The 20276-nt window shown below is 41.2% G+C and overlaps 1 protein-coding gene across 2 annotated transcripts in view; it reads right to left on the bottom strand.

Annotated features, from left to right (window-relative positions):
* Positions 1-757: 757 nt before the first annotated feature.
* The window catches only part of DAPK1 (death associated protein kinase 1), a 103418-nt gene continuing 83899 nt past the window's right edge, over positions 758-20276 (bottom strand). For both annotated transcript variants that reach the window (XM_051643368.1, XM_051643369.1), the window contains 8 exons: positions 13857-13934; positions 11861-12083; positions 10118-10306; positions 8270-8467; positions 5651-5789; positions 4421-4541; positions 3748-3936; positions 758-3155 (listed from right to left, as the gene is read on the bottom strand). In XM_051643368.1, the coding sequence (XP_051499328.1) occupies positions 1923-3155; positions 3748-3936; positions 4421-4541; positions 5651-5789; positions 8270-8467; positions 10118-10306; positions 11861-12083; positions 13857-13934 (2370 nt within the window). In that variant the 3' untranslated portion in view covers positions 758-1922. The remainder of the gene's footprint in view (positions 3156-3747; positions 3937-4420; positions 4542-5650; positions 5790-8269; positions 8468-10117; positions 10307-11860; positions 12084-13856; positions 13935-20276) is intronic.

A 20276-nucleotide genomic window follows, 5' to 3' on the forward strand; every position in this document is an offset into this window, starting at 1 on the left:
AGTAGTGGTGGGAGATGCTGAACTTGGTTCGTCAGAGGCAGAATATCAACAGAGACACCTCCAGGTAGGACTGCTCATTAACCATTCTTTTTGCTGAGCATTAGACTTTCAAAAAATATTTAACAAAGGAGCCCGGAAAAGGATTTAATAAAGCAAGGATAAAATATGCAAAGAAAGACAGTGGCAAATGGCTACTAGCACTTTAAGAAGAGGTAATTTAATTCCTTTCCAGCACAGAGAGGGAGGAGTTACTGTGCAGAGCTGCCTGCACAGAGTGCTACACAGAGAAGACACGGCTATCTGCGAGTGCTGCTGAGATTTTAAATGAGCAGCAGCAGTGGAGTCCCTCGTGTGATGTGGCGATCCTTAGTGCAAAGGGCCATCACTGCAGCACAGATTGTAACGTAGTATTCTCCCCCTTTGCAACACAGCATAGTCTGGAGGATTCCTGATCAAAGACTTGCATCTGCTGTTTTGGTTCTCCTTGTAAAAAAACCAAAAACAAACACAAAAGAAAAGCTATGTAGCAAACAGTTTTGGCTTGCCATTTGTCGAAATGACTGCAAGTCCTTCTGCTGCAGAGGGATCACCTCTGCAGTGAACAAATTAAGTATTTCTCCAGCTTACTGAGAAAAACCCCTGAAGTGAGACGGGAGGTTTCCAGACCTTCAGAAACCAGGCCCTGCCTCTCTGGGATTGTGACTGTGAGAAAAAGAAGTTTCAGTCCCTGTCAGCTACAAAGTATGAATGACAAGGATGCAACAAGCAACAATTTATTTGTAGAAAAATCCTTTAAAGCTTTACTACATTGTAAGATTAAGGAAAAAATAGTGTTAATATATGTACATACAATATATATGAACAAACACACACCACACCATTACATGCTTTTTAAAACAGAGAATGCATCATATTCCCTCATGTCAATTTTAAAGTTATCACTGCAAGAAACCTTGCTTCCTTTTTGTTTTTATCCCCATCAAAGTTTTCAAGTACAGGAAGTAAGTAATGCAGGATCTAACAGTAGAAAACCTTTGTTATACACAAATTACAAGAGACAGCTATAAAATATTATTCTGCAGTATCCAACACTTGTGTGTTTTTTGAACTCTGTAATGATATGAACTTTTACCTGAGGTGCATGGAAATAATCAAGCATGATAATTGGCAAGTTTAAGAAATTTTCACATTATGATCTGACAGTAATTGAAGCTGATTAGCTATCACACGTCTATAACCATAGCACTGGCAGAAGAATGCTCTGCATGAGTCATCACCAATGTCTCAGAAATGCAGCAAAAATTAAAAGTCAAGCACCACTTTAAATGATAAGCATGCAGACAATTTAAGTGAAACAGAGGTAGAATGTATCTCCAGCAGGGTCATTCAAATCAACGGCACCCTCCCTTCTGCAAAAGGCACTCGCTTTTTCAGCTATAAACAATGTGGTTTTAAATTCAGTCAGATTGACCAGAAATGGTGGATTTCTCTCCTTATAAAGAAAATGTTAAGCAGAGAACACAATTAAAAGGAAAAAAAAAAAAAAAGGTGTAAGCAAGACACATTTCAGGTAACATGTGCTATTCCTCTCCCCCTACCTTTTACAGGGAGAATCAAATATTTTATAAAACAGTCACAGTATGTAATCCAAAAGTTAAAACTTTCCAGTTAAAATGGCAGTATTAAGCAGCACATTTTTAATCAGGTATAATTTTAAAACACCAGAAATACACCAGCCTTTTTAATAGATAAAGAGCAACAATTCACAGTTAGAAGTAGAAAGTTTATGCACAAAAAGGTGGTGCTGGAGGACAAAAATCCTTTCATGTAAAACCTCCTAAATGAAAATGCACAGAAACTCTTGTACTGTATCTTTTATCCTTTCTGCAATTTGAAAAAATGTCCATGTAAAACATGTGCTCTTACCGTGACACTACAGAACTAATAGAGTTGTAAGATGTGCCACTGTTGCAACTGGAAGCATAAGCCTCTTGACCATTAGCATCTAAACTAATTTTGAATACAGAAGATGCTTTCAGTAAAAAGTCTGCTGCGTCTCTGCGACCTAATTCCCTCAGCTTAGACATTAGGATACCCACAGTGCTCTCAGGAGCATTACTCCACTCCTGCAGAAGGGCACAGACTGGGCTTAAGAGAAAGTCAGTTTGTGTTCCATTATTTGTATTGTACTTTGCAACAAGATCAGGAAGGCCCAAGTTCATGGCCAGAAGGCACCAATCTTTGCCCATAGGATCAGGTGGATCCAGAAGTCGACTTAGTTTTCTCCTGGTAAGTAGATTCAAATCAGAAACATGAATATCCATTCCTAGGCTTCCCTGGGAGTAGACATCAAGACACCCAAAACACAGTATACTGCTAAAGCTCTCTTTATATCCCCCCATAGTGTTAGTTAGTGATGTCTCCTTTTGACTCTGTGCACGGAAAAAGTCTCTAGGCTGGTAGACCATTACTGGTTCATGATGTTCCCTCAGCTGCTGTGGACTAAGGTAGTATTTCCCAGTCAGAAGGCCTGGTAAGGTTGTGGCTATTAAGTTATCAATGGTGCTGCATACAGAATCCAAGAGCAAACAGCACTTGATCTTCTCTGTTTCCAGTCCTCTAACCTGAACCTCTATACCCTGACCATGGTTGACAAGCAGCACTAAAAGCTCAGCTCCACGATTCATAATCTTTGATCCATTTACCCACAGACGTATATCAGTATCTCCCTCTGTGCTTTGCTGATGAATCCACCTGCAGAGATTCACCTGAACTTTATGAAAAATTCCACAAGGAAATGGGGTAAGATGTTCCACAGGAACGATTCTAACACCACCATAAATCAGCACCTCATCCTCCTCATCTGTCCAAGACCTGTGGAGATTGTCAGTCTTTATGAGTGCAGGAATATCCACCATTGTTCCACTGTTAAGGTCCCTTGCACAAATATCCATAGCATCCAAAATCTGTATCAGTTCTTCCACATCACTATCTGTCACCAGACGCTGGATGTCCTCTAGAGTGTACCGACCTCTATAGTGATGGAGGGCTTTTGGGTTCTCCACTGACAGGATTTTTCCAAGGACATTTGAACAGAGCCAGCGAGGATCCAGAAGCACAACATCTTGGACAGTTTCACTCTGCATAATATTAATCTGTTTACAAATACAAAAGTTACTATTTACACCTTGAAAAGTACAAGATGATATCCCCTGTCCTCTCTTTCCTAAATTACTGAGCCAATAATTTAATTAACACTGCTGAAAGGACAAAATCAGTGCAATTTAATTTAAGTATTCAGAACAAAGAGCAGATTTGCTCTTGATTTTCACCAGTAACAAAACCATTAGAGCCCAATATCAGTAAAGCCTAGTCATGCCCTGCAATCTATTTATTCAGAGGTGATAGCTTCTATTTCAATGTCTAATGGACACACATTTCTCCTATGCAGGAAGAACAAGGCACTAACTGATTTGATAGCATACTTACCCTTTCTGGGTGTTTTATATTCTTACAACTATAGCAGTAAACTGTATTTCTGCCCATATAAAAGCAATAATGTTGAATGAAATAGGAGCCACAACAAAATAACAACAAACATTTTAAACCAGTCTCTACTTGTTATAAAATCTTAGAAGGGAGGAGGAAAAAAGCAACTATAGATATTGGCTTAAATCCCATTAAGCAACATTCTACCAGAGCAGTAACTTGCTAATAAAGATACACAATTTAGGTAAACACACTTACCTCTCCTATGCTATGCAACTGCTGTGCGATATTCCGTAGGTCATCTTCATTTGCTAGGGGATTAAGCTGTCCCTGTACATCATATACAAACTGCTGCAAGGACATCAGCTGGTTGGGTGCATTCATTTTTCTCCATGAAGGCAGTGTGGCAATTATTTTTTCACATAGATGAGTCATAGGTGGGCAAGTCTTACAAAAGCACAGAAAACAGCCATTTGTAATTCTGCTCGTCTAGAATTACAGTACTATCATTGTTTGTTTTTGTTTTTAATGGAGGTGATAAGGTCTAATGTATCCATGAAATACATTCATGTCTCAAGAGCTCCCTCTGTGATGGACTGTTACTCTTCCATCTGGCATTCGCGTGCTGTAAAATCTAACTTAACTCTGTTAAGACATTCACTTTTAATTGATTTTAAAAAAACAACCGATCAGAAGTAGCTGCAGAAAGTTTTGTTGTGTGTCACAAGAGTAAAAAGGCCTTTGGCATGAAGAAATTTAAATCCATTTAGCACAGGCTATATAATCATGTGACTTGGTCACCTGCCCTAGGGAAGTTTTTGTGGATTCATGGTGATGACATCAATAGTTCAATAGTGTACTACATTTACAGTAATTACACAACATTTTTGCATTTTGGCTGGCCTGACCCTAACCATTAGACATTACTTACAGAAATTATCTGGCTTCTTATTTCTTGCAAGTGATTCCGGAGAAGTTTCATATCTTTAGACCCAGATGCTCCAGCATCCAAGACAAATAACTTGTCTGAAATTTGCAGATCATTTCCAAATCTAAAAATGAAAAAGTGAGCTATTATTGACTTAGTCCCAAATCCAGTTTTATTTCTTAATCCAGTTGTACTTCAATTACTTAAGAGTTGTATTTTTTCAAGGAATGACAAAAAGTTATGTACTGATTATAGGTATTTTTTAAGCAGAGACAGTATAGCTGCTGTCCGATTTTCTTTAAAATGAATACTGATACTGAGAGAAAACTGAAGTCTTTCCTAAGAAAGAAGGCTGAAGACATGTAAGAAAATTATAACTGCATGACAGGACTCACAATTACAAATATGAACATTTTACTAGAGAAGGGCTAGCAGAAATTAATTATTTTTAGGGTGTTAATATTTGTTGTTTTCTTCCATCGCACTTTACATATCTCATTTGTCATTGCTATTGACACCTGTTCTCTTTCTCACTTCCTTTTGACTTTTCAATCACACATACTTTTTTCCTAGATCTGAGTTGATTCCAACAACAAAGATTACACACAAGTATTTGGACTATTTCAATTGATTAAGAGACTGCCCTAAGCCTATGCTCACAGATATGGATGCTTCCTCGTACCCCATGACCTCCCTGTGTGCTCACTATGAATTATTACTACTTTACACAATAGCATGTTTATGAAAAATTCCCTGCTTCCACCTACAATTAGCATCCTCTCCCCACATTTGCTGAAGAAGGCTCAAAGCTTCCCTAAGTTCTAGCTACCTCTTGCATGACCTTGTCACCTGTGTGACTCCACTATGTCAAGCCTTCACAAACTATGTATGGAGTACCTCCAGGCCTGGTTTAAGTTTTTTCCGTACCCATTCTAAATCAAAGAAGTGCAAAGGGTGTCTCTTCCAGTGCTTCCAGGGTGAGACTTCTTAAGCTTCAACTCATTTTTGCACCACTTGGCTCACTTTAGCTTACTTAAGGCAGTTCACTCACTGCAATATTGGTATACATTTCAATTTTTGCACAATATAGGCTCCCTGAAGATACTCAAAACATCACAGAATCATAAAGCTTAAGGCAGATAAAAACTTTTTACATATTCCTATGCATTTTAGTTTTTTTTTCTTTCCGATTGACATGTTTAAACACTACCCACAAATACACTCCCCACTTACCTGTTTCTGATTTCTTTCAACAATGACATGTCTTTGTCATACCAAAACTCTCCCCCGACAGGCCGAGGAAGGTTCACTATGTCAGCATGTGTGGCGACCAAAACAACAAATAGGGGACTTTTCAGCTTTCCACCAAATGCTAGATGAGAAACAAGAACATGAAACACTATGAAACATGCCTATGGAGATGGCTGTCTTACTGATTTGGGAAAATACAACACATCTTACACTCTTCATACCAATCACTTTTCAGTTGATTTACCAATAAACTCATACTGTGCTTGCACCGCTGGTGCTTTATCTGGCTGTTATCTGTCTACAGCATTTTCTATAAAATGTTCAATTTGAACAGTCACTCTTTGAATACACTGATACTACATTATTTTGTTGTTTTAACAAAGGCACTAATCAATAAAACTAATGATAAGCCTACTACCTACAAACTACAATAGTGTGAGGAAAAGAATTAAAAAGGGTTTCTCAGTCTTTGGATAGTCTTTAACACTACAGGGCTACAGTAGAGGATTATAAGTAGAACACAAAATGTCTACAACATTATTAGGTTGGTATGAATGCTACTTTGCAGTACTTACACAAACAAGGACCTCTCACTTAGGTGAGAGTTAAGTAGGAGAGCCTGGCAGAAACAATGAAAAAGAATGAAAAAGAATGAAAAAGAATGAAAAAGAATGAAAAAGAATGAGAGAGAGAGAGAGAGAGAGAGAGAGAGAGAGAGAGAGAGAGAGAAGGAAAGGGAGGGAGAGAGGGAGAAAGAAGGGAGGGAGAAGGGAGGGAGAAAGAAGGGAGAAAGGAGGGAGTGAGGGAAGGAGGGAGTGAGGGAAGGAGGAAAGCAGGCATGGCATGAATGAGATGACTATGTAATACACAGTTTTCAATGTTTTCTCAAACTGATCTTCTACAAAAGAAGATATATTATTAGACTAGTACTATTATTATTATTATCTAGTACTAGACTAGACTGTGCATACAATCCTGTTCTTTTTGTCTAACACACTTCACATGGGAGCAATATGCTTACATCACTGCTCAGTTATCGTCACATAAAAGCTACAGAATCTTGACTTATTTTTAAAAAGCCACATCTTCCCAAGTCTCTGCAGGGTAGTCCAATGTAAGTATTTGATAAATGTAAATATATAATCTATTTATTTTTTTGGCAGCTGAAGGACTTGGACAAAATAACTGGAAAGTAATTCCAAAAGTTTAAGTTTTCTGCTAACCTTAATCACTATATATTACTTGAGTTATTCGTAACAGTATAAAAATGCATGGATTCCCAAACTGAGCTGACCAGTATAAATACTGATTTAAAAGTATTTAAAATAGTATTCAAATAGTGCTGATAATTAGATAACCAAGAAGAAACTATTAACTCAAATTCTAATTTGGTCAAACCAAGAACTTGCTTGACTAAGGAGCTGTAAAAAGCTTTCAGCACTTGTAAATCAACTTATTTTCAGCTTTGATCCTTTTCTGCAAATTTCTGAGCTTTTACTTCCAGAAATAATGTCATGCTGGTTAGATCCAAATCACAGAATCACAGAATGTTTGGAGTTGGAACAGACCTTGAAGATCATGGAGTTCCAACACCCCTGCATCAGCCTCCCACTAGAACAGGCTGCTCAGAGCCCCATCCAACCTGCCCTTGAACGTCTCCAGGGATGGAGCCCCCACAGCATCTCTGGGCAGCCTGTTCCAGTGTTTCACCACCCTTACACTGAAGAATTTCCGCCTGATCTCTAACCTAAATCTCTTTTTTCAGTTTGCAACCATTACCCCTTGTTCTCTCATTGCAAGCCCCTGTAAAAAGCCCCTCCCCAGCTCTCCTGTAGCCCCCCTTCAGGTATTGGAAAGGCCACTATAAGGTCCCCTTGGAGCCTTCTCTTCTTCAGGCTGAACAACCCCAACTCCCTCAGCCTGTCCTCATAAGAGAGGTGCTCCAGCCCTTGGATCATTTTTGTGGCCCTTCTCTGGACATGTTCCAACAGGTCCACATCATTCTTGTGCTTCCAGTACCTGAAAAGGCTGAGGAAGACCAGTTCACTAGGCCATATAATGATAGGACAAGAGATTATGGTTTTAAAGGGTAGATTTACACTACAAAAGATTTACTCTAGAGAACGGCAGATTTACACTAGGAAAAAGTTCTTTAATACGAACATGGTGGATCACTGCAACGAGTTGCCCAGAGAGGTGGTGGAGGCTCCATTCCTGGAGAAATTCAATGTCAGGCTTGATGGGGCTCTGAGCAATCTCTTCTAGTTGGAGATGTCCCTGCTTATTTTAGGGGGGTTGGACCAGATGACCTTTAGAGGTCCCTTCTAACCCAAGACATTCTATGATTCCATGATCTTGGTGAGGCTGCACTGTACCTTAGAACCCTTTTCAGTTGGACTAAGTGGTGTGTACAACTCTTCAGGCTTGTTCCATAGATAAAATTACCATTCTCTAAGAAGTCTTGTATGAAGTTTGTTTGAACACGTGGGGATGAAGACACATAACAGCACTCAACACAGAGGATGTACGAAGTTGCAGAGAAACACAAAAAGCTTTATCTTATAGTCTCCTAATATTTCATGAACAGGCAGAAGAGCATACCTATTGGCTCTTCAACTGGGACTAATGATTTCAGGAAACTGAGCCAAAAGGTCACTTGGTTTAACTGTATTTCATAAGGCTCCTCAAGACTAAAAAGCACTATGTGAATTGCAGTGGGATCATTTGCAGCAAAATAATCATAACAGCAGAAATATACAGGATTTCCAGAGAATTCCCAGATGCTGAAATCACCAACTCCTGAAAAACAGACAAACAGATGAAGAGATCACACTTAGTCAGTAAGCACGAAACATCTTTCAGAGAAAGACAAACAAAAGTATTACTCTGATTTAAGCTTTCACAAAGATAAATTGCATGCATGTGAGAAAGCAAGACTGCAAATGTAATAATGAACAAAGGGTTCAGTCAGTCGCAAGAGGGTGAGAAGCTGGGTCCTCACAATCTGTTCCTCTCTCACATTCATCCATCTGACACTCAGCTGGATGCCACATGGCAGCACCTGTGTGTTAAACACATGAAGCCTTACACATTTAATTAGCCTTTGTCTTGCACAACAGTAATGGATCTTTTAATTCCCTTAAAAAACAAGAATAACAGCTCCCACTCTTTCCCTGCTCATCCTTCAAAGCTCGACATTTTTTAGTTTTTCTTCTTAACTTGCCACTGCTGGTATTAAAAACAGATTAAGGACATTCTCAAAGAAGCTACTTTGCTTTACAGAACTGTACTACTCACATCACGTTAAGTCAGGGCTAAAGAATCACCATATTAAGGATCTCAACAGCACCATGCCTCTTTTAGCCTCCTCCTTTAGCTTCAGATGAGAGAAGTATTAGTGTGTTGCACTTCCCAGACTCACCATCTGATGAGGGTGAAGTTTGATGCACTTGTGCTACCTCTATTTAAATAAATGCTGATTAAGATGTACCTCACACTACTAGAAAACAGAAACCTCAAATCTGTTGTTATGAGAACAGCTATTCATAATTTAACCATGTGCACACTTTCCTTCTGTATCAAGACAGCACAAAGAAAAAAAAAGAAACCCCTTCTGACAGTCTGTTGCAAAACTCTTTTTCAGTCCTGATTTTTACTTAGTTTCCAATTACACTAAAAGAGGAAATTAGCCTGGACAAAGAACAAGCTTTAGCTCCACACCAATCTCTTCAGCATCTAGAACAAATGGATTACTCCTAACTCAGCCTCAAAATTGCAGCTGCTTAATGTATGCAAACATACAGAGATCCTACTGAGAGAGATTTTACTGTCTATATAGTAATTAGTATGGTTGGTGGTGTATATCCACTAGTTTTATGTTCTTCACAGTCAAAAGCCATATATGTACTTAAAACAACTTATCTGAACGACTCCTGTTACTGCTCACTGGTTTCACAAAACATACCAAAAAACTCCAAACAAACCAAACACACTACAGCCCTGTAATAGGGAAAGAATGGTAGGTACTTCGTACAGCTGGAAACCACTCACATGGTGAGGACACTTGTGTCTATAGGACCAGTTTAAATCTGTTAAAATCCCCAAACACCATAAAGTATAGTTGAAAGTGCTTTCACACTTTTACAGCATATCTGCCAACTGGCTCCTACTTCACCAAATCCCTCCTTCCTCCTGTTCCATTTACCCATCTCAGAAACATTTCTATGTATAATGATCCGCTCTGATTACTGTATCTTACAGATAGAGAACTTTATGCAGATTTACCTCCTGCTTAAACAAATCAAACACCACCAGTGTTGGATCCTCAAGTTACTATGATACCAAGTCAGATTTTTATCATTTATTTATTTTACTTTCTTTTTAAAAGCAAGCAACATGGCATTAACCATCCTGCAGCATTAAGGCACATGAGCCCAAGGATCTGCTTACCATGCAAGCAGGCATTTTGAATGTCAATGGCCTTCGTGGACTGGTCATCAGTAGAGAAGTGAGAGTGATGAGCAGGTGAAACAAAAGCTTCTAATACCCCTTTGGTCAGACCTGGCTCAAACATCATACTACGGCTTCTCACGCTGACATTCTCACAACCAGGATAAAGATTCGTAATGCTCACTGAAACTGGGTCAGGAAAAGGAAAATGAGATTACAAACCATGTGAAAATCACAACCAGATCACTTCAAAATAAATATGCAAGGCATAAAAGCTGATACATGCTGCACTTCATAGAAAGGAGATGACTACCAAGCTGTGAGCAACACAACTACATCCTTATTCTGAATAACAAAAAGGAATTATGCCATATAGCATTTACTGCCCTTTAGCAGATACACTGCAGGGTGTCAAGTGTAGGAAAAAAAAGAATTATTTAAAACGGAAGGTTTCAACAGCTAAAGTTCTTCTGTGTTACAAAGATATGCTGCATTTTAAGCTAAGGGCTGCAATTTCATAGTATTGGCCGATTTGTCATGGAAATGCTACATATTCATGTAGTTGATTCCTGTAAATAAGGATAAAAATATGATGGTCTAAAAACTGTTTCTGGGGACATGAGGGAGAAAAGCAGGCTCTTAACTAAGATTATCTTACTAATAAACAATTTTAGTTCATGCTTAATTCAGAGTCCCTAAGAGTAAATGAGAAAGGACTTTTTAATTGACTTGCACCATCTAGTGGAGAAAGTAAAGATCTCAGGTCACTGGAGAGAAAGTAGAGATGAAACCTCTACTAGTACTATTCTAACATTACTTAACAATGATGAATGAAACCCAAAACCTAGAGGTTTTCAAAGAAAAAGGCACCCCTGACCCCAACTAAAACTTTCATAGTAAGACTACTTCTAAACATCAATTTAAAACTTGAGCTCCACAAAGTATCTGCTTAGCTTGCACAGCCTCTCACTATCAGAAAAGGGACCTGGACAAACAGTTTATTACTCTTTCCTGTGTCCCTCTGCCACAACTGTAGGTTCTTCCAAAGCTGAGCACGTATTGAAGTGTAAATCTAGCTAGTTCCTCCACATCCTGCAGCTCTTCTCATTTCACACAGGCAAACTGGTGCTACATGGATGAAATTTCCCTTTTATTTTCAAACATTTACTTTGGTTCAGAAAACCTTTGTTTTCATCTTGTTTGACAACAACTTTAGACAGCTATAACTGGTCTAATCCACTCTTGCACCTTACAGAAAAAAGCACTCCAAGACTTCAGAGGCAGTTCTGAACCCTCTGTTATTACTTAGAGTTCACATAAAGGTGCAGAAACTGTTTAAATTTTACAGAGTTTATTGAAGCTACTCAAAAAGGCTGACAAAACATTATCCCTAGAACCACAATGGTGTAATCTGGCCATGACAGTGGTGTTCATAGCCTATGACTTTTTGTGAAAAACAAATGCCCGTGTTCAAAAGCTCTGTCCTCCACTCTCCAAGTTCACTTACACAGTACATGAGTAAAAAAAACCTTAAATACTTCTAGAACCTCCACTTGCTTCTCGTTTTTGCTCTTACTTTAGGTACAAGCCTGCACACAGAGAAGTCAATACCCTCTGTGCTTTGCTTTTTTACACTCAGCCTGTCTCATCTTTTGCAGCAAAGCCAACACCTTTTCCTTAGGAGCTAAACAGACTAAGAGGAAAATGTTTTCTTGTTCAAACATTACAGCTTCAAAGCCATACCTGAAGGCTTGGAAGACAAAGGAGATGGAGGAAATCTGGTTGAGTTTGTGGAGGAGAGCCTAGGCCTACGTCTTCGGAAAAAGCTTCTTAACAGGCCACACTTGAGAGACTCCACAAGGGTTGTTTTCCCAGCACCAGAATGTCCAAACAGCTTCAGTTTAATCCGGAGCTGTGGATTCTGCGTGTGCCGCAGCTGCTGGATAAAAAGCCCTCGGTGCGTGTCCTAAAATTCAGCACAAAGAAGAAATGAGAATGTGTGGCAGTGAACTTCTGTGTCCCAGCAAATCAAATCTGTCTCTTCTCTTTGCCCAGCAAGAGGCAATCAGACATGGATGCTATATTTCCCACAAAAGCTGACCTTGAAAAATCATCTAAACACGGGGATGCAGCGCAGGACAGCAGACTATCAAGTGTCTCTCGCTACAGAAAGAGCTGCTTTAAAGAAACCGGAAGAGAGCAGAAGGGTGGAAAGGCAAAGGACTTAGCTTCATCCTCCCTTCTTTCATTCCTTCACTTGGAGCTGAGACAGGCTCTGCATTTATACTGAGCTTTACATATAGGATGAGTCATTAAACAAGTACCTACAGCCCCCCAAAATTGTAGGCATGCAGCACTTAAGCTGGGAATTCTGACACAAATAGTAGCGCATGTAATTTTGTTCCTTCCTTGCTAACAGGCACTCCTTAAATAAGCTAGTCACAATGCAAATACTGCACCTCTCATGGCCAATACTGAATCCTCCGCAAAAGCCACTATGACAGTAGGTTTGCCATGTGTGCTATTAGAGACAAAACTGACCACAGTGTCAGGTACATTCTGAAATAGATGATGTTGATCATTTTGAGTAGTACTAGAATATATCCAGTTGTTTGACGTAGTTTATTCATCTCAATTGATCAGATTGTCTGTTGCAAAGTATATTCTGATGAAGTATATAATTATAATACATTTTTCCCCATATATACAGGCAGGCCTTCATGAATTAAATACACTCTGCTACCAGGAGAAGAGGTACAGCTAGTAACATTTCAGAAGAGATTTATCTGACCTCCCTTTTGTTCTAGGTCAATTTGTGTTAGTTCCATATTATCATCATAACTAAACGACAAATTTACCCACTTGCATGCAGAGGAAATCTGCTCATTGCAGGGATACACATGTTCAATGCAGGGATACAACTAAGCAGAATGGATCCTGTTATGACAAACGTGTACAAAAGCTATAATTGCAAAGGAAGCCTGAACTTTGGCACTTCCTGACATCTTCACTGATGTATTTTACAATTCTAGCAAGTACAGATTTACTGACAGGACTAAACGACATGGTTCTGCTTTGACCCTGGCAATGTCTGGTACACACCATCTTCTACTGCTGCTCTGAAATGCTAACTTATTTCAGTTTTCCACAGACCCATCAGCATAATTAAAACAGGACTGTTTTAACTGGTCTGGCTGTTGACTGGAATCACCAGGCAAAGTGGTCTCTGAATCTTCATGGCATGAGTGATGTTGCCTATCCAGTATAATCAATGCATACCAGATATGTCAGACTTACTGCCCTACAACAAGTCCAGATCAGCTTTGCATTCTAGTTGTCAGGGGATTTGGAGATACTGAAATTGCAGAGTTAAAAAAAGACATTGAGAACTTATGCAACTATTCCAGATGGTATTAGAGTTTCCAGAAAGGACACAAGTCCTCATATTTCATAACCCTAACAAACTAAAATGGTGATGCTGAGAAATAAGTCCTGTTGTGGGAAGTGCTAGTTCTTAATAGTTTATTTACCAGTTTCTTCCTAAACCTATTATTTTGCTAAGCATTGTCTGAGACAGGATAAAATATATCAGTGGTGTAGAGTAGCTTAGCCATTTTTGTTAGTATGTACATACTAGATTTAACTGAGGGACTATCTTATCATGTGATTTACCATGGTCATACTGTTCTTGGTATCTTAAAACCATGAAAACCTCAGTTAAAACTCAGAGATTCCCAACCTTTTTAAGTCTTGCAAGCAGACTGGCGACATGTTCATGCTGCTCTGCTCTGGCGAGATCTTCTGCTGTTTTCCCATCCTGTCAAACCACAAATTATTAGCGATGGTTCCTTCCTTTTCCCCACAATAAAAAAAATCACATGCAACATAGCTCAGCTGCTTAAGGCAGTAAGAGAACTGCTGTTAGATACAAATAAAATAGGGAGAAGAAAAACAAACCAAAACCAACAACCAGCAACAATTACCCCTCATGACCAGAATCCCTGTTTTTTTACAATACAATGTACAACAATGGCATTTCTTTTATAAATTGGCATCCAGATGCCAATGTAACAAGATATTTTTAATTCAGAGCCTGACAGCAATACCACTACTCCATGTCTGAATTCCTCTTCACTTTTCACCAATTAGAGGATGATAGTGATTTTTAGATATTAAAAATACTAAACAGATCCAACAGTTTAAACAGTTCACAAAGAGGGAACAGATCACCATACCCACTCACATGAATAGCAGGCAAATTTTCTTTAGTAATGGATAAAGAATGACATTGTATTATCAGTGACGGCAGGTTTTCAGAAAGCAAGGACACTGCAAAGGATGTGGTTTACATTGCATCAGCAAATTTAAAAGGAAAAGCAATGCTGCCTTCAGTATTCTGTACTTGCCATTTAATTATTCATGTTTCACAGGTGAGTAGTTTAATATTAAAAAGGCTGAAAGAAAAATTGCATAGTACTTTCATTCTTACAACTACACTAATGCTATTGTGTTGCTTTAAATTCTGGTAACACCCAACTAATTTATGAGCACATTGCTTCTTTCAGTCTCTCAGATACAAGCTTTTAATTATTAAAATGAAGTACTGGAAAACTAATACCTTTTTGTTGGGTTTCAATCTTTGATTTTACTGGTTTTTCACATGTAATCCACATTGTCTTAAGTAGTTCCTGAGGTTACTGTAATAATTATCCTTACATATGAAATAAGTATCTTTGACAACTGAGTGTCCACCTACAGAAGCCATTTTCAGGCTTCCATAAAAGTTACTATGTGCTCCAGAACTTCAGATAATTCAGACAGAACAGGATTAGAACATTAGCAAGAAACAGCCAGTATTCTTGGTGTGAAGTGACTAGATTTGAATCAATACCCTTAAATTCCTTCCACAGTTGACATGTAATCACAACTTTATTAAAGAAACATTTAAATGTTGTTTTTTTTTAATTAATTTTCCTTAGAGAAGATGTATTAAAGGAGAAGAACCTCTATCTCTGTGCTGATCCTACTCTCCAAATCTCAGTTAATCCAGAGTGCCTGCTGTATGGGAGGAAGAGTGGTCTCGTGGCTGGCCTGCTAGCCTGCCCTCAGGTGAGCTCCTTTAAACCTTCTAGTGCTTCCAGAGTTTCCAGACTTGGGCACATCCAGGGGAATCCAAAAACCTTCAAATAAAGAAGAAACCTTGATCCCCTTCCTGAGAATTCCTGTGGTGACAGAATGTGGCCTTTAGCCACCTGAAGTCTGAATTTTATCCGGATTCCCAAATCAGTGGCCTCCCCTTAATCTCTGGCCAAAGCATGACTGCTACAACCTGGTCCTGCACTTCTCCAGAGTACAAGATGTTCCTATTATACCGTAAGGCTGCAGATGGCTTGGCAAACTCCAGCACCAAGCATGCATGCAGCAAGAGATCCCTGGAAGGGCACAGTCCCTTGAAATGAGAGTAGGTCCCACACCTCTTGATGGGTACACCACAAATGCCTTGGCATGGCTTGGGTAACTTAGCACTCTTGCTTGGTGTAATTATGCCATGGAGGCTTGATCTGGCTTCAAAAGCCTGGCTTTGGCTAAGCAGCTGTGCTCTAATCATAGAATCATAGAATCCTAGGGGTTGGAAGGGACCTCAAAAGATCATCTAGTCCAACCCCCCTGCCAGAGCAGGGTCATCTAGAGCACATCACACAGGAACGCATCCAGGTCGCTTTTGAATGTCTCCTGAGAAGGAGACTCCACAACCTCTCTGGGCAGCCTGTTCCAGTGCTCTGTCACTCTCACAGTAAAAAAATTTTTTCGAATATTCACCTTGAACCTCCTATGCTCCAATTTGATCCCATTACCCCTTGTCCTATCACTGGTCAACACTGAGAAAAGCCTAACTCCATCTCCCTGACACTCACCCCTTACATATTTGTAAACATTGATGAGGTCACCCCTCAGTCTCCTTTTCTCCAAGCTAAAGAGACCCAGCTCCCTCAGCCTTTCCTCATAAGGGAGATGATCCACTCCCTTAATCATCTTTGTAGCTCTGCGCTGGACTCTTTCAAGCAGTTCCCTGTCCTTCTTGAACTGAGGGGCCCAGAACTGGACACAATACTCCAGATGCCGCCTCACCAATGCACAATAGAGGGGGAGGAGAACCTCTCTTGACTGACTAACCACACCCTTTCTAATGCACCCCAGGATGCCATTGGCCTTCTTAGCCACAAGGGCACATTGCTGGCTCATGGTCATCCTCCTGTCTACCAGGACCCCCAGGACCCCCTTTCACCTACACTGCTCTCCAGCAGGTCAGCCCCCAACCTGTACTGGTACATGGGGTTTCTCTTCCCCAAATGCAAAACTCTACACTTGCCCTTGTTGAACTTCATCAGATTTCTCCCCGCTCAACTCTCCAGCCTGTCCAAGTCCCTCTGAACGGCAGCACAGCCCTCCAGTGTGTCAGCCACTCCTCCCAGCTTTGTGTCATCAGCAAACTTGCTGAGAGTACATTCTATACCCTCATCCAGGTCGTTGATGAAGATGTTGAACAACACCGGTCCCAGTACCGACCCCTGAGGGACTCCACTAGTCACAGGCCTCCAACCAGATTCCGCCCCATTGACTACAACTCTCTGCCTCCTTCCTTTCAACCAGTTCTTGACCCACCTCACTACCTGATCACCAAACCCATTCTTGATCAACTTATCTACAAGGATGCTGTGGGAGACGGTGTCAAATGCTTTGCTGAAATCAAGATAGACCACATCCACCGCTCTACCATCATCTATCCACCTAGTAATTTCCTCATAGAAGGCTATGAGGTTAGTCAAACATGATTTACCCTTGATAAAACCATGCTGATTGCTCCTGATGACCCCCATGTCCTTGATATGCCTGGAGATAGTGCCAAGGACAAGTTGTTCCATCACCTTTCCAGGGATGGAGGTGAGGCTGACCGGTCTATAGTTACCCAGGTCCTCCTTCTTGCCCTTCTTGTAGACTGGAGTGACATTTGCTATCCTCCAGTCCTCAGGCACCTCTCCTGTTACCCATGACTTACTGAAGATGATGGAGAGTGGCCTAGCAATGACCTCCGCCAGTTCCCTCAGCACCCTTGGATGCATTCCATCTGGACCCATCGATTTATGGATATCCAGATTACTCAACTGATCCCTAACCCAATCCTCATCTACCATGTCAAACTCCTCCTCTATCTTGACTTCTTCTGAGGCTATATGAATCTGGGACTCATGGGGAAATCCTGCAGGAGTAAAGACAGAGGCAAAGAAGGCATTCAGCACCTCTGCCTTCTTTATATCCACTGTCACCAGGGCTCCCACCTCATTCAACAGTGGGCCAATATTGCCTCTAGTATTAGTTTTGTTAGCTATGTATTTGAAAAAGCTCTTTCTATTATCCTTAACCTGGCTTGCAAGTTTAAGTTCCAAGGAGGCCTTAGCTTTCCTAATTGCCTCCCTACATTCTCTGACAACAGTCCTATATTCCTCCCAAGTGACCAGCCCCTCCTTCCATGATCTGTAGACTTTCTTTTTCCACTTAACTTTGCCCAGCAGTTCCTTTTTTAACCATGCAGGTCTCCTAGCTCCCATACTAGATTTTCTACCCATTGGGACACTCTGATCCTGTGCTTGCAAGAAGTGGTCCCTGAATGTTGACCAGCTATCTTGAGCCCCTTTACCTTCTAGCACCTTGTCCCATGGGATTTCCCTTAACAGTTGATTGAGGAGGCCAAAGTTTGCCCTTCGGAAGTCCAGGGTTCTGGTCCTGCTGGGTATTCTGTTCCTTCCACACAGGATCCTGAACTCCACCATCTCATGATCACTGCAGCCAAGGCTGCCATTGATCACCACTGCTTCAACAAGGCCCTCCTTGTTGGTAAGTACAAGATCCAGCAGCGCTCCTCTTCTAGTCGGCCTGTCCACCATTTGCATTAAGAAGTTATCATCAATGCACTGGAGGAACCTCCTAGACTGTGAAAGGCTGGCTGTGTAAGTCTTCCAGCAGATATCAGGGTAGTTAAAATCTCCCATAAGGACTAGGGACTGTAGTTGTGAGGCTGCTTTCAGCTGCCTGTAGAAAGCCTCATCAACTTCCTCGCCTTGATCAGGAGGTCTGTAGTAGACCCCCACAACTGTATCACCCACACCAGCCTGCCCCTTAATTCTTACCCACAGACTTTCAACTTGCCCCTCATCGGCCCCTGCACAAAACTCAATACATTCTAGCTGCTCTCTCACATAAAGAGCAACTCCACCACCTCGCTTCCCCACCCTATCTTTCCTAAAAAGCACATAACCATCCATGGCCACATTCCAGTCATGTGAGCTGTCCCACCATGTCTCTGTTATTGCTACCAGATCATAACTCTTAGCCCGCACACAGACCTCTAAGTCTTCCTCCTTATTCCCCATGCTGCGTGCATTAGCATACAGGCATTTCAGGAAGCAAACAGAGCACACTGGTGGGACCAAAACCTCCTTAGACCACCTGTCTTCGGGCCCTGGTGTGTTCCTCTTGGGCTTGTCACTAACAGACCCAGTTTTCTGCCCTTCCCCCTTCACATCTAGTTTAAAGCTCTCTCAATGAGCCCTGCTAAATCCTGCCCCAAAAGCCTCTTCCCCCTCTGGGACAGGTGCATCTCACCTGCCACCATCAGGCCAGGTGTCTCATACAGCAGCCCATGATTAAAAAAAACCAAAACCCTGTCTTTGGCACCAGTCTCTTAGCCATTCGTTGACCTGTAAACTCTTCCTATTTACCTCTCCACCCATTCTTGCAGGAGGTATGGAGGCAAACACTACTTGTGCTCCAGACCCCCTAACTAGCCGTCCCAGGGCCCTGAAGTCTCTCTTCATTGCCCTTACATTTCTTGTAATAATTTCATCACTGCCAACCTGAAAAATCAGCAGCGGGTAGTAATCAGAGGAATCTACTAGACTAGGGAGTTTCCTTTTAACATCTCCAATCCAAGCCCCAGGGAGGCAACAGACCTCCCTGTGGGATGGGTCTGGTCGACAATGCATTGTTTTTTTAGCTCAGTCATAGCTATTGGGGCACAAACATAAAGGAAACAACCATCTGGTGAGCACGTGGAAAAAAGTGTGGATGGCAGTAGATCAGACAGAGACTGACTGGTAAGCATGATTATAAAGGGATGGAGGTGACTGCTTCCAAAACCGGAAAAACGACAACAGGAATGGTTCAAATTGCTTACAAGTCTGAACAAATGTGTGCACGGAGCAAACCTAACTTTAACAATGGGATGGCACTGTTGTGACCCAGAACTCCCTCTCCATGTCCTAACAGGCTCTTAAACTCAAGACTATCTGTCTGATACAGCTGTTTAATCTTAGTTCAGACTGCTGTGAAGAAGACCTGAAAAGTAGCATCGTTAGAGGCTTTCACACTACCTTTTGCTCATGTGTTGCTCTTAGGCTGAGGCTTTTGCCCTTGGTCCTCACCTGAGCAACAATACAGATGTATGCCTCTGTGTGGCCATGTATCCCATTGACCCAGCCCCTGACTTCCAGGTTTGACTATGAACCTGCCTCTTCACCATGGAGTTGCTTGGCAATCACTAGACCCTTGGCTGACCTTGCTGGAGAGGCTGCAGAGAAGGGCAGCTAGGCTGATGAGGGGTCTGGAAAACAGGTCTTATGTGGAGAGGCTGAGGGAGCTGGGGCTGTTCAGTCTGCAGAAGAGAAGGCTGAGGGGAGACCTCACTGTTCTCTACAATTACCTGAAAGGAGGCTACAGTGAAGTGGGTGTTGGTCTCTTCTCCCTAGTGACTAGTGATAGGACAAGAGGAAATGGGTTAAGTTGCACCAGGGGAGGTTCAGATTGGATACTAGGAAAAATTTCTTCACAGAAAGGGTAGTGATGCATTGGAACAGGCTGGCCAGGGAGATGGTGGAGGCATCATTCCTGGAGACCTTCAACATACGGGTAGATATGGTGTTTTGGGAGATGGTTTGGGGTTAGGGGCTCTAGGGTGGACAGTCGTACTTGATGATCTTGAAGGTCGTTTCCAACCTTGATTCTATGACTACGCTCACCAAGTCCAATTCCTGATCTTGACATAATCTCAGACTTGCCTCATTGTTACGTATTTATCTGGTACCTGTCCTGGTTTGAGCCAGGA

The sequence above is a fragment of the Apus apus genome, chromosome Z (genome assembly GCF_020740795.1).
Source record: "Apus apus isolate bApuApu2 chromosome Z, bApuApu2.pri.cur, whole genome shotgun sequence".
Taxonomy (NCBI): domain Eukaryota; kingdom Metazoa; phylum Chordata; class Aves; order Apodiformes; family Apodidae; genus Apus; species Apus apus.